The sequence below is a fragment of the Thalassophryne amazonica genome, chromosome 14 (assembly GCF_902500255.1).
Source record: "Thalassophryne amazonica chromosome 14, fThaAma1.1, whole genome shotgun sequence".
Taxonomy (NCBI): Eukaryota; Metazoa; Chordata; class Actinopteri; order Batrachoidiformes; family Batrachoididae; genus Thalassophryne; species Thalassophryne amazonica.
Window position 1 is genome coordinate 54,037,175 of NC_047116.1, and position 12,963 is coordinate 54,050,137.

The 12,963-nt window shown below is 40.2% G+C and overlaps 1 protein-coding gene across 2 annotated transcripts in view; it reads left to right on the forward strand.

Moving 5' to 3' along the window:
* The window catches only part of hdac4 (histone deacetylase 4), a 437,614-nt gene that overhangs the window by 369,681 nt on the left and 54,970 nt on the right, over positions 1-12,963 (forward strand). For both annotated transcript variants that reach the window (XM_034186647.1, XM_034186648.1), the window contains 4 exons: positions 3,241-3,296; positions 6,411-6,498; positions 12,369-12,488; positions 12,596-12,693. In XM_034186647.1, the coding sequence (XP_034042538.1) occupies positions 3,241-3,296; positions 6,411-6,498; positions 12,369-12,488; positions 12,596-12,693 (362 nt within the window). The remainder of the gene's footprint in view (positions 1-3,240; positions 3,297-6,410; positions 6,499-12,368; positions 12,489-12,595; positions 12,694-12,963) is intronic.

Consider the following 12,963-nt stretch of genomic DNA (forward strand, 5'->3'; position numbering starts at 1 on the left):
CTGTCATTACATCATCAGTAAATGCACAAGTCTACGTTGATATTTTGGACACTTTTCTTATCCCATCAATTGAAAGGATGTTTGGGGATGATGAAATCATTTTTCAATATGATAACGCATCTTGCCATAGAGCAAAAACTTTGAAAACATTCCTTGCAAAAAGACACATAGGGTCAATGTCATGGCCTGCAAATAGTCCGGATCTTAATCCAATTGAAAATCTTTGGTGGAAGTTGAAGAAAATGGTCCATGACAAGGCTCCAACCTGCAAAGCTGATCTGGCAACAGCAATCAGAGAAAGTTGGAGCCAGATTGATGAAGAGTACTGTTTGTCACTCATTAAGTCCATGCCTCAGAGACTGCAAGCTGTTATAAAAGCCAGAGGTGGTGCAACAAAATACTAGTGATGTGTTGGAGCGTTCTTTGTTTTCATGATTTTCATAATTTTTTCCTCAGGAATTGAGTGATTCCATATTTTTTCCCTCTGCTTGGTCTAAAAAAAGTAACCGTTACTGACTGCCACAATTGTTTTCCTGATTTCTTATAGTGTTTCTTAAAGTCAGAAAGTTGCCATTTAATTTACAAAATTAAAGAACTGAATGAACATCCTCCGAGGCTGGTGATTCCATAATTTTTGCCAGGGGTTGTAGATTACCCCCAAAAAAACAGCTTTTCTATGAATTTGAAATATAATGCCCTGTTCATTGTTTATCTCTAAATTAACTTTCAGAAAGCCATAAATCTTCTTTTACCAACAACTGCAGAGACCAGGACACAGTGCAATTACTCTGTGCACTTGAGTGACTATGAAAATGTTTACCTGGAAGTAATACTAATGAGTGTACCCCCATACCATCCATCCCCACCTTCAAATCCAGGAAGAAGTAATATAAACCACCACCCATCCTCCCAGCCCTTGTTAGCGCCCTGCAGACAGACAGCCCCACCTCCATCATGCCTTTTCCACCAGCCACCTTTCCTGCGTCTGTGGAAGTGCCTGCTTACTGTTTGAACCCAGCAGGGAAGCTCAGCGCATGGGCACTGCTTAGACGAATAGTCCCACCTAAGAGACCTGCTTTATTAGCCTTACACCACAGCCACCTGCAGAGCAGCAGTCATGCTTAGCATTAGCTTAGCACCAACGTACCGCACATTAATGACACTCTTCAGAGAGATGGCAGTGTGCCACACTGATACTCACATTGGCTGAGACTGGGAGTGTTGCCAGTCAAGATCCCTTCTCCATGTGGTCATAATTACTCTGAAGAAATCATGGCTTGCTCATTCTTCATAATGCATTCTGTGATTGGCAAGATCATGCCATTACTGGAATGATAAATGGATCACAACACGTGAGAGTAAAAACTAAACTTTTCTAAATAATGACCAACTTGGACTTCTTAAAGTGGGGTTAAGAGAGAGAAGCATGTGCTTAGTTTGGCGTTACCACCTCGCAATGGAAGTGATATCATAGTACCACCAGTCCGCACCCTCGGTCTGAGTTTTTATACAGTTACTGAAATGTCAATCCTGCCACCTTCCTCAGTGGAACAAGGAATAAACCATAGAAATTCACTCACCCTCATCTTCTTAACACATACATGCACGTACGCACAGATGAGCCTCTGGTGATCCTTAACAGCCAGCTGACAGCAGCCCACCTGCAGCAAGTCCACAGCATGATATAGAGTGTGGCCCGTATGTATATTTAAATATTGACAGAGGTTTGTTTTAGTTGTCTGTCACCACATATGTGTTTAACTCTTGGTAGACTCCCAAAATTTCCTAAGAGTAATGTCAAATAGCTTGAGGAAGAAAGACCAACTTCCCAGATTCAAATAAAATATACTTATCCAGAGGGTTAAAGTTAACCATATATATATGATGTTTAATGCACTTATGTACAGGCAATGGTCTTAACCAGTGCAGAACTAAAAGGGTTAAAGAAAATAACACATATGGGGACATGATGGTCTAGTGGTTAAGGCATTGGGCTTGAGACCAGAAGATCCTTGGTTGAAATCCCAGCCTGACTGAAAAATCACAAAGGGCCCTTAGGCAAGGTCTTTAATCCCCTAGTTGCTCCCGGTGTATAGTGAGCACCTTGTATGGCAGCACCCTCACATCGGGTGAATGTGAGGCATTATTTGTAAAGCGCTTTGAGCGTCTGATGCAGATTTACCATTTATGATCTGGTAATGCAGATTTCAAAATCTCTGAGTAATGTTTCCAGCGCATTCTTCAGCCTGTGCCATGAAGAATTAAAGAAATTAAGGCAGTTCTGAATTCGAATAGGGGGATCCAGTTCAATACTACCAAGGTGTACATAATAAAGTGGCCAGCAGATGTATATGTGGCTCTAACTGTGAATCTGTTTAAGTTAGTTACATAAGTCACTCATTCATTCATTTATTTTCAATACCTGTGTATTACAATTTAGCGTCACGAGGAAGCTGGAGCCAATCTCATCAGTCATTGGACAAGAGGCAGGGCACACCCTGGACAACGTCAAATCCTTCACTGCACCACATATAGACAGACAAACACATCCACACTCTCACTCACACCTGTGGTTATTTTAAAGTTTCACTTCGGTAATTCTCTCCATAATTCTTGCATTTTCTTTACCTGTGACTGTTTTAATGCATAGTTGGAGTTTTCCTGTGTTTCACTTCTCCCTGTTTCACACACACCTGCGTGCATACAGTACTGTGGAATCCTCAGAACAGCTGAGGCTGTTGTCTCGACAGTATTCTCCCTGCTGGCTACTAATCCACACCAGCTGATTCAACATCATTAGTCCGGCCCACCTCACTCCTCATCAGATCGAACGTTTATCTAATATCCCTACAAAGTGGTGGGACCTTAACTGTTATGAGTCCCACACGTCCGTGCATGAACACAGCTCCCCTTAACCAATCCAGAGTTAGCGTCTCTGTGTCAGTATTTGAATTATTCTGCTTGTTAAAAACTGTCTTTATCTAAGGAAGGTTTTCATGAGGGATGTTTCTGTAGACATTATGTTGGATCCAGGCAACAGAAATAAAATCATGAACATCAGATACATCATGCTTGTGTCTGCTTGTGTACTTGTGCATGGAAGTACACGTGTGATAAAAGAGTAAGGTGCCTCTACATCTATCAATGCCTGAGATTAAAAACTGTTTCTATTTCCACAAATTTGTGTGTGTGTTTTTTTCCTTCTTTTTTGCATGTAATGTGTTGTGTGTTCACTGCCAGAATGGTTTTGCTGTCGTGCGACCACCTGGGCACCACGCGGAGGAGGCCACACCAATGTAAGTGCACCTTTTAACATCATAAAGTTCACTCCAAAAGGAACAGTGCAGTGACAGTTTGGAGGAGAAGTGGCAGTAAAAACCATATAAAACAGAAAGATTTCATATTTACGGTGATTTAGTTGTTTCCACTGTTGCCTCACAGCAAGAAGTTCCTGGTTTCACTCCCTTGCTGGTCCTTTCTGCTTGACGTTTGCATGTTCTCCTGTTGTTCATGTGGGTTCCCTCCGGGTGCTCCCACTTCCTCCCACTTCCAAAGACATACAGGTTAGGTGAATGGGAAACTTTAAGTTGACCATAGATGAGACTATGTTTGTTTGTCTGTATGTGGCCCTGCAATAGACTGGTGTCCTGTCCAGGGTGTACCCTGCCTCATGCCCTATGACTGCTAGAATAGGCTCCAGCCCCCCTGCAACCCTTGATTGGAGTAAACGGGTACAGAAAATGAATTAATTAATTTTATTTTCATGAATGATGCATGTGATCTCTGTCAAAATTTTATTAATTAATGACCCAATGGGAAATTAAATTTTCTTGGTACTTCCTCTTTTGCTCCCTCTTCTTTCTTCTGTAAAATAGATTTTAACACCTTAAAAGCTTGGCTGGGTGATTTGGAGTAAATTACTTTAATATTTTTCATATCTGTTGAAATAGTTATGTCACATTATAAATGAAGGCATTGTTTATACTATATTTTACTCAAGTTTAAATTTATTTTATAAGTTCCCTTATTTTATGGTTAAAGCCACAAAGAGTCAAGAGTGGGCCACAAGATGCAGACAGCGGGACTCAAAGGGTTAATTGAAAAAACAGCTTTAATTTTCAAGTGGTTGTGGTATTCACCTTATTCAGTCCCGCCCACTTTTACAACAGAGGCATTTCCGTTTTGTCTTAGGATTTCTGGTGAGCGGTGTTTTCAGTATAGAATGGAAGATATTACATAGGTAGAAACAAAAACCTTTTTGAAAAGCTCAAAGGGATCGACTCTGGCTCACCCACGGTCATAACAGAGTGGGAAGATGACATGAAAAAATGGCCCTTGATTATTTTTAACTACTTTGTGTTGTCACTCGGCGTGGACGGTTTGGCTATGCGGAACTACAAGCTCCATGCCGCACATTCAATACTACCCAACAAGTAGTGCCACTGTAATGCCAAGATTACGTAATGTTAATATATGTATGGTGTTATTTCATCCAGTGTTTGGTTGTATCAAATGCCAGAAAATGAGTAAATTAGATAGCAGCTAATGCTATAAACACAGCTTACCCATTTGTCTCACTAGCATCTGCCGTGGCTTCTTCAACGGAGTGTTGTAGTCCAACCATTTCTCTGGGTAAAGATCCAGTGGTGTGGGTTTTTTCTCCATAAAATAAAAAGAACAGACATAGGGATGTTTGGGTGGATTTTTCAAATTCAGCACCTTTAGCCAGCACCTCATCTTTCAATGGAGGAGGGAAGAAGTTAAATGCTGGTCCACAGCACTCAGATCTCTCCTTTCCATGTTCAAAACATCGTTCTGAAAGTGATAGTTTCCTCTTCTTCCAGTTGTAGTGGCACCCACGAACTGTACAATTAATGCTGCTCATGTTCGGACACTTTTAGCGTACTGTGTTCCCACGTAGCTAATCATCGACGCAGTGACACCTGGAAGTTGCTTGACAAAATGGAGTCGCCCACCCTGACTTCCTGAATAAGGTGAATATAATTGTGACAAAAACACTCCCTGTGGCAAAATACAAAAAACACTCCCCAAAAACATACAAACAAAAAAAAAAACGACTGTCAAAAATCACAGAGATGAAATGCTCACAAAACTAAACACAAGTGCAGACGAATGACAAGTGGGTTCAGAGATGGAGGACTGATGAATGTTAAGCGACTGGCAGTGACACATAAGACAGAGTGGCTTAAATATGCAAGAACTGATTAGCCACAGTTGACTGGAGAACCAGCATGGTCTTAAAGTGACACCAGATATTAATAAGTAAACAACCATCCAGAGAAACGTGGAAATAAAACTGAATCCAAAATTGAACATCAAAAACCCACATCCACAATCTAAAAATAACTCGGAAACAAAAAGAAAACAGAACGCAATGGACCATGAAAACTGATGGTGCAAAACCCAAACACTCAGACCTGATAAAAACGCAGAGAAATAAAAGGCAGATGAGACAAACCCGAATAGAAACATTCTGATATAGACTAACAAATTTCAGTTTTAATTTATTTTCATTTATATAGCACCAAATCACAACAAGGTTGCCTCAAGGCGCTTCACACAAGTAAGGTCTAATCTTACCAACCCCCAGAGAAGGGCACGATAAGAGAAAACTCTGTGACCCACAGACTTTTCATTCACAAAGTAGTCCTGCACCCTGAGAACGCAAAGCCTGGGCCGGTACGTAGGGTTTAATTTGGTCTTCTATAGGTAGGGAGGTGCCAGTCTGTGAACAATTTTATAGGCTAGTAGCAGAACCTTAAAATCTGATCTCACTGGGACAGGAAGCCAGTGAAGAGATGCCAAAATGGGTGTAATGTGGTCAGACTTTCTGCTTCTTGTCAAAAGTCTGGCTGCAGCATTTTGAAATTCAGAATGCTCTAACAAACAAACAGCACAAAGCCAGATGCTGCACAGTGAAACATAATCACAACCAAAGGTGACCTGATACCAGATCACATGGGGTGGGGCCCACAGACACAGACACTGACAGCTACCACACGCAGCCGCTGGGGGGAAGCAAGACGACTGCACACAGCTGAGACAATCAGCTGGCACATACCAGGACTTGACCACAAAAGCGTTCACATACACTCTCACACACCTACTTACAGACAACGGGATGAGGAGCACACAGAGGCTGAGACCACTTACAACAGGAAAGCATGACAGGGCAGGTGAACATAAAAAGGGCACAGGGACAGTGAACCTCAACACCTTACGCACTTTCAGAACATGAAAAATTGGCAAGAATTATTTAAACTACAAACAGGACCACAAAATTGAAACTTAAATGTCCTTAGCTGAGATAAAAATATAAAATAAAATCTCCTATTGGGAGTTCAAAATCACCATCACCCAGTGTTTCCATCTGTCTCACTTTTTTGCAGGGGATTCTGTTACTTCAACTCGGTAGCCATAGCTGCAAAGCTACTGCAGCAGAGGCTCAACATCAGTAAGATACTTATCGTGGACTGGGTAAGTTCTGTTGTCAATACAGTTGAACAGTCACAAGTCCATTATTTCACATGAAACTGGTGACATTTACAGCGTACAAGCTGCCTGTCAATGACAGACTTTTGACATTTCCATATGGGTTTTTACCATTTAATTTTTTGATATGGTCTTCAAAATCATGATTTCCAGGTATAAAACAAGAGGGGACTGACATTGAGCGTTCTTTCCACTGTTTTACTATGAATCTTTCGTGAGGATAACCTCCTGTTACATAATGAGCTTGAACCACGGCAAAATCCTGGAGGAAACTGAATAAAGGTTTCCATCAACTGTCAAGAATTGCAGATAAATTTCAGCACAGAAATAAAATGCTATGCTGTCAGGTTGAAAATTCCTGACACCATCCAGTCTTTCTGATACTGTATGCGGCACTGCCCCCAGTGGGGAACTGTAAAGGTAAGCAGACACACAGCTGTCTATGCATGTTGTTCAAAGCAGCACAAATGTGCAGGAGTAAAAATCAGGGATTAGAAATATTCTATTTTCAGGATTTCAAGTGGAAATGAGAGGAACACAGACAGACTTATTTCTAAAAGATCAGAATGGAATATTGCAACATGATGCACAGCTTTGAGTGGAAGTGGAAAACACACACCTGTACCTGAACAATACATCACTGCCTGGTGCCAGAATGTTCTTTGACACATTCTCATTTGTACTTACAGTAGTGTTCAGAATAATAGTAGTGCTATGTGACTAAAAAGATTAATCCAGGTTTTGAGTATATTTCTTATTGTTACATGGGAAACAAGGTACCAGTAGATTCAGTAGATTCTCACAAATCCAACAAGACCCAGCATTCATGATATGCACACTCTTAAGGCTATGAAATTGGGCTATTAGTAAAAAAAAGTAGAAAAGGGGCTGTTCACAATATGAGTAGCATCTGCTGTTGATGCTACAAACTCAAAACTGTTATGTTCAAACTGCTTTTTTTAGCAATCCTGTGAATCACTAAAATAGTATTTTGTTGTATAACCACGGTTTTTTATGATTTCTTCACATCTGCGAGGCATTAATTTTGTTGGTTTGGAACCAAGATTTTGCTGGTTTACTAGTGTGCTTGGAGTCATTGTCTTGTTGAAACACCCATTTCAAGAGCATGTCCTCTTCAGCATAAGGCAACATGATCTCTTCAAGTATTTTGACATATCCAAACTGATCCATGATACCTGGTATGCGATATATAGGCCCAACACCATAGTAGGAGAAACATGCCCATATCATGATACTTGCACCACCATGCTTCACTGTCTTCGCTGTGAATTGTAGCTTGAATTCAGAGTTTGGGGGTCGTCTTACAAACTGTCTGCGGCCATTGGACCCAAAAAGAACAATTTTACTTTCATCAGTCCACAAAATATTCCTCCATTTCTCTTTAGGCCAGTTGATGTGTTCTTTGGCAAATTGTAATCTCTTCTGCACATGTCTTTTATTTAACAGAGGGACTTTGCGGGGGATTCTTGCAAATAAATTAGCTTCACACAGGCGTCTTCTAACTGTCACAGCACTTACAGGTAACCCCAGACTGTCTTTGATCATCCTGGAGCTGATCAATGGGTGAGCCTTTGCCATTCTGGTTATTCATTTTGATGGTTATTTTCCGTTTTGTTCCACGTGTCTGGTTTTTTTTTTTGTCCATTTTAAAGCATTGGAGATCATTGTAGATGACCAGCCTATAATTTTTTGCACCTGCGTATAAGTTTTCCCCTCTCCAATCAACTTTTTAATCAAACTACACTGTTCTTCTGAACAATGTCTTGAACGTCCCATTTTCCTCAGGCTCTCAAAGAGAAAAGCATGTTCAACAGGTGCTGGCTTCTTCCTTAAATAGGGGACACCTGATTCACACCTGTTTGTTCCACAAAATTGACAAACTCACTGACCGAATGCCACACTACTATTATTGTGAACACCCCCATTTCTACTTTTTTTACTAATGGCCCAATTTCATGGCCTTAAGAGTGTGCATAGCATGAATGCTTGGTCTTGTTGGATTTGTGACAATCTACTGAATCTACTGGTACCTTGTTTTCCATGTAACAATAAGAAATATATTCAAAACCTGGATTAATCTTTTTAGTCACATAGCACTACTATTATTCTGAACACTACTGTAAGTCTAGGGCAATCGTTGCAAAAAATGTTCTTACATCACTCATGCAATCCTGGTGAGAGAGGCCATGTGATTGTCTTTGCTCATGTTGCTGCTCTTCAGTCTATCACAGGACTTATATAGGATCTTATATGGCTGCAGATGTAATACAGCCAGAGTTATGTGACTTTATTTCTATTACTGTCACTCTTACATTCATGTTCACATTGCCTATTTGTTTTGGGTTTGTTTTTTTTTTAGTAGCAAAGGATAAAGTAGTAAAGTAGTAAAGTATAAAATGGACAAAATCTGTTCTATTTACAAAGCTGAGAAAATCCATTATATCTATGTAACTGATTACTGTAATTAATTTAATTAAATTTAATGTAAAATGTCATTACAGTCAGGAGGAGCCTAACGATCTATGGGGAACGCCTGACCTTGAATATAGCCTGCTTCATTTAATGACTGGGTCAAAACTTTATCTGACAAAAATAAATGCCTGCCTTAAAAGGCCCGGCATTATATGCATTAAAAAGATTACATATGGTCAAGTCAATCTTTTTTCTAAGTCTGTGGCGGAGTGGTACCTTAAAATCCAAAAGCCTGATTTATGCTTCTACAGCTCTGTAACTCTGTGTCCATACAATGACATCACCGTGCGCGTGACCCTTTTAAAGTTTTCCGTCACGTTGGTGGGCGTGTTAATGCAATTTACCACAGGAACAGTGGCTTTTTCTGGAATAATTTGTCCCTCAAGGAACTCCACTTCTTTATAGAATCATCAACCTCTAAACCAGTGGTACAGTTTGTACAGTTTTCCTTGCAGCTCATTTCAGCATCTTTTTCTGACTCTGTGTTGTAAAGTTGGACTTTTCTGCCAAACGTATTTGATCCATGATCGAATTGTAATTGGCGGACACACTGCAAAAAGTTTTTAATATATGACTGGAGAGGAAGGAGCGCACTTAGCAGGTGCACGTGAGGCTACGGGGAGGGTTTGCAGGCACGCAGAGGTCTCTGATCTATAGCAGCTGTCTTTGGTTTGCCACACCCTGGGATATGTGTGAAACATAACACCATGTTACATTGCAGGCAACAAGCAGCGTTTTGTTAATAATCACCAGCCTTGAATTACACCCTGCCTTACTTAGGTACCGGGTCTGAGCATAGTTTGAAAAAATAAATGCCCAAGATTTTAATCAAGGAAATACGGCACCCATTTTCCTTGAATCGACAAGTATCAGTGCTGAACTTCATTTTGTACCTCTGTTGGCACTGGGCACGAACAGACTGCTCTGTCTGGTATATGCGAGGAGAGGAGTTTTTAATGAAAATACATTATGATGGGGTGGGACGTTTTGTCCGATGTGAGAAAAAATCCACTATACAAAATCTGGTATATACGATGTTTATTACATGGAAAACCAAACAAAGCATTGGGACTTTTGCCTCTGTCCGGTGAGTGCAAATATCTGGTTAAGACGATGACTGTTTAGGCGAGTTTTACTGTATACATAGTCTTTAAACTGCAGTAACATTACTTTAGTCTTCTCTGTTTTATCCCACAACTTCCTTGCACATGGGCCGACCTGGGCAGAAGTTGCTTCAATGTTTCCTGAATTCCATTTTATGCATGCATCCAGTGCTCCACTCAAGAGCAGGAACATTTACTGGTTAGAGTGAAAGGGAAACTATACATCTAAATGGACGTTTACACGCACATCTTTCCTAGAATTGTTGTTGTTGTTGTCCATTCGGCTGCTCCCGTTTTTGGCTGAGGTCGCCACAGCAGATACAGCCAGATCTGCATTGGTATTTGACACAAGTTTTACACCGGATGCCCTTCCTGACACAACTCCAGTGTAACCTGGAGAAACACACAGAGCGCTGGTGTTCCGAAGAGGTCTACATCTTTCCTAGAATTAATTGCTAGAATTCATAATCCTCATTGAACTTTGCCCCAGCTACACCATCAGATCACTTTCCACATGCACTATGCTTAGAGTTTGTCCATATAAAGTCAGCTTCTTAATTATTGGGACAGTGACAGCTATCAGCGATTTACGTCAAACAACGTAGCCTAGACTTTTTTCTAAGTGAGTGAGAGAGACGCCTGTTATGAAAAACCTTGAGCCTCGTCCAACAACAGTGCCCTATGGTGGCGTCTTGGCTGGCCGCAGTCATTCCCCAAAGTCTTTGAAGGGTGTTTTCATTTCCTCTTTCTCTGACATAGGCAGGCTTTACAGCACTTAGCAAACTCATTGTCACGCGACTCCATGGGGTCAAAATCTTCTAGATGACAGTGACACTTTTAGGAATGATCTATTAAAACATTCTTGGGATATGAACAGTGAGGTCATTAAGTTTTAAGTCATAATGCTGCAAAAAATAACAGCTGTAGTTAAGCATTTTGTTGAAGGCTGGTGATTTGATGTCAGAACAGGCTGTAGGTAGTTTCCCTGGTGATTCTACAGTCTGTCGTTCATTAGGTTTATACAGGTGTAGATGTTGACAGTGGGGTAAATGTGTCACTCTCTGATAAAGTACAAAACAGTTTTGGAACCTGATAACAATTGACTGAAAGAACTCTCAAAACATGCAAATGCAGGCTGACAAAATAAGTTATTAATATTTTAAAGCAGCTGGTAACATTTATTTGCAGTTATAATACTTCTTAACATAGTCATAAAAATGGCATATTTTTTGTTGTCGCTGATGAATACAATGCTGATATCATCATTCAGAAGAAAAAGTTGAATTATTTACAGAAATTGACTCATACAACATGTGTAGATTGAGTCAGGCTCAAACCAGACAGTTTCACTACGTGTGCTCTGAATGGCTTATTTCCAGTCTGATATTTTCCCATATCAGCCCGTTACCATGATAATCGGTCCAGATTGTGAATCAGATTAGTTTCAAACCAGAAAGCTAAAAACACGATTAGAAAAACCAAGTCAGACATGAATGTACTCCATAAATATCTTAACAGCACTGGAAAAAAACACAGATTGAAAGCTTACCAGCTAACGAATAGACCATCTGTTAGCAAGTTCTTCATGGTGGCGAACAGGTCTGACTACGAGCCGAAAACTGTCAGCAGCTTTTATATTTGGGCAATACCGTACGATCGCATGTTTATATATGTAATAGCCATATAATAAACAAATTATTAACCTTGCTTGTTAGACGTGTACGGGATTATCAGACACTGTGTTTTTACACCTCAGTCTGATATTTTCCCATACAGACCTTGCACTCAGTTAATAATCCTTTAAAATTTATGCTGCCTTAAAAAAAATCAGTCTATTAGAATTTGACCTTAAATTTTAGACTATAATGCAAGCACTTGCCTGCTTGTAGTAATAATAACCAGCATGGATATTTTAAAAACTAGACTAAATTAGAGAAAGTTTCACAAAAGGCACAGCTAACAGTAACTAAAGAATAATTGCAGAGATGATTTGTTGTCAGTAGTTGTAGAACTTGTGATGCTGCAGTTTTATTGTGTTCTCTACAAAGTAGCTCCTCTAACACGATTACCATTATAGTTCTTCCTTTTGGCGAGTATGTCATCTGGCACCCTTTCAATCAAAAACTGCTTCGATGTTTCTACTGTTGAGCTTGTGATTTGTGCCGTAAGGTATAATTTTGCCCATAATCAACTATTTAATTAATCGTTTCGTTCATGCTTAATAAACTTGTGCCCTACTCTGTTTTTGTTTATTTCTAGGATGTTCATCATGGTAATGGCACCCAGCAGGCATTCTACACTGATCCTAGTGTTCTGTACCTGTCATTGCATCGCTATGATGATGGGAACTTCTTTCCTGGCAGTGGAGCACCTGATGAGGTGAGAAGAACTACCAGCCCATTGTTCTACCTACCCGAATATATAAAATATTCACCTAATAGTGCAGGTATAAGTATTCATGTATGCTTGTGATGCTTGTGTCATAGGTGGGTGATGGTGCTGGTGTAGGCTTCAATGTTAACATGGCCTTTACTGGTGGATTGGAGCCTCCAATGGGTGATGTTGAGTATCTCGCTGCATTCACGTAAGGCAATAATGCCAATTCATAATTTAACATTATTCAATTCATTTGTGAGTCAGTGGTCTCACGATCATTTTCACATGATGCTTAACATTGGTGCTGCGGTTAATCTCTGAAAAAGAAGCGATTCTCACATCTTGTCAGCTGATACATGCAGGTACATACAGTATGGCTGCACAAGATCTGTGAGATAAGAGTGAGCACTGCCTTTTACTATTCTATAAGTTACCAACAGAACCTTAAATTATGATCTAGCAGGACAGGAAGCCATTG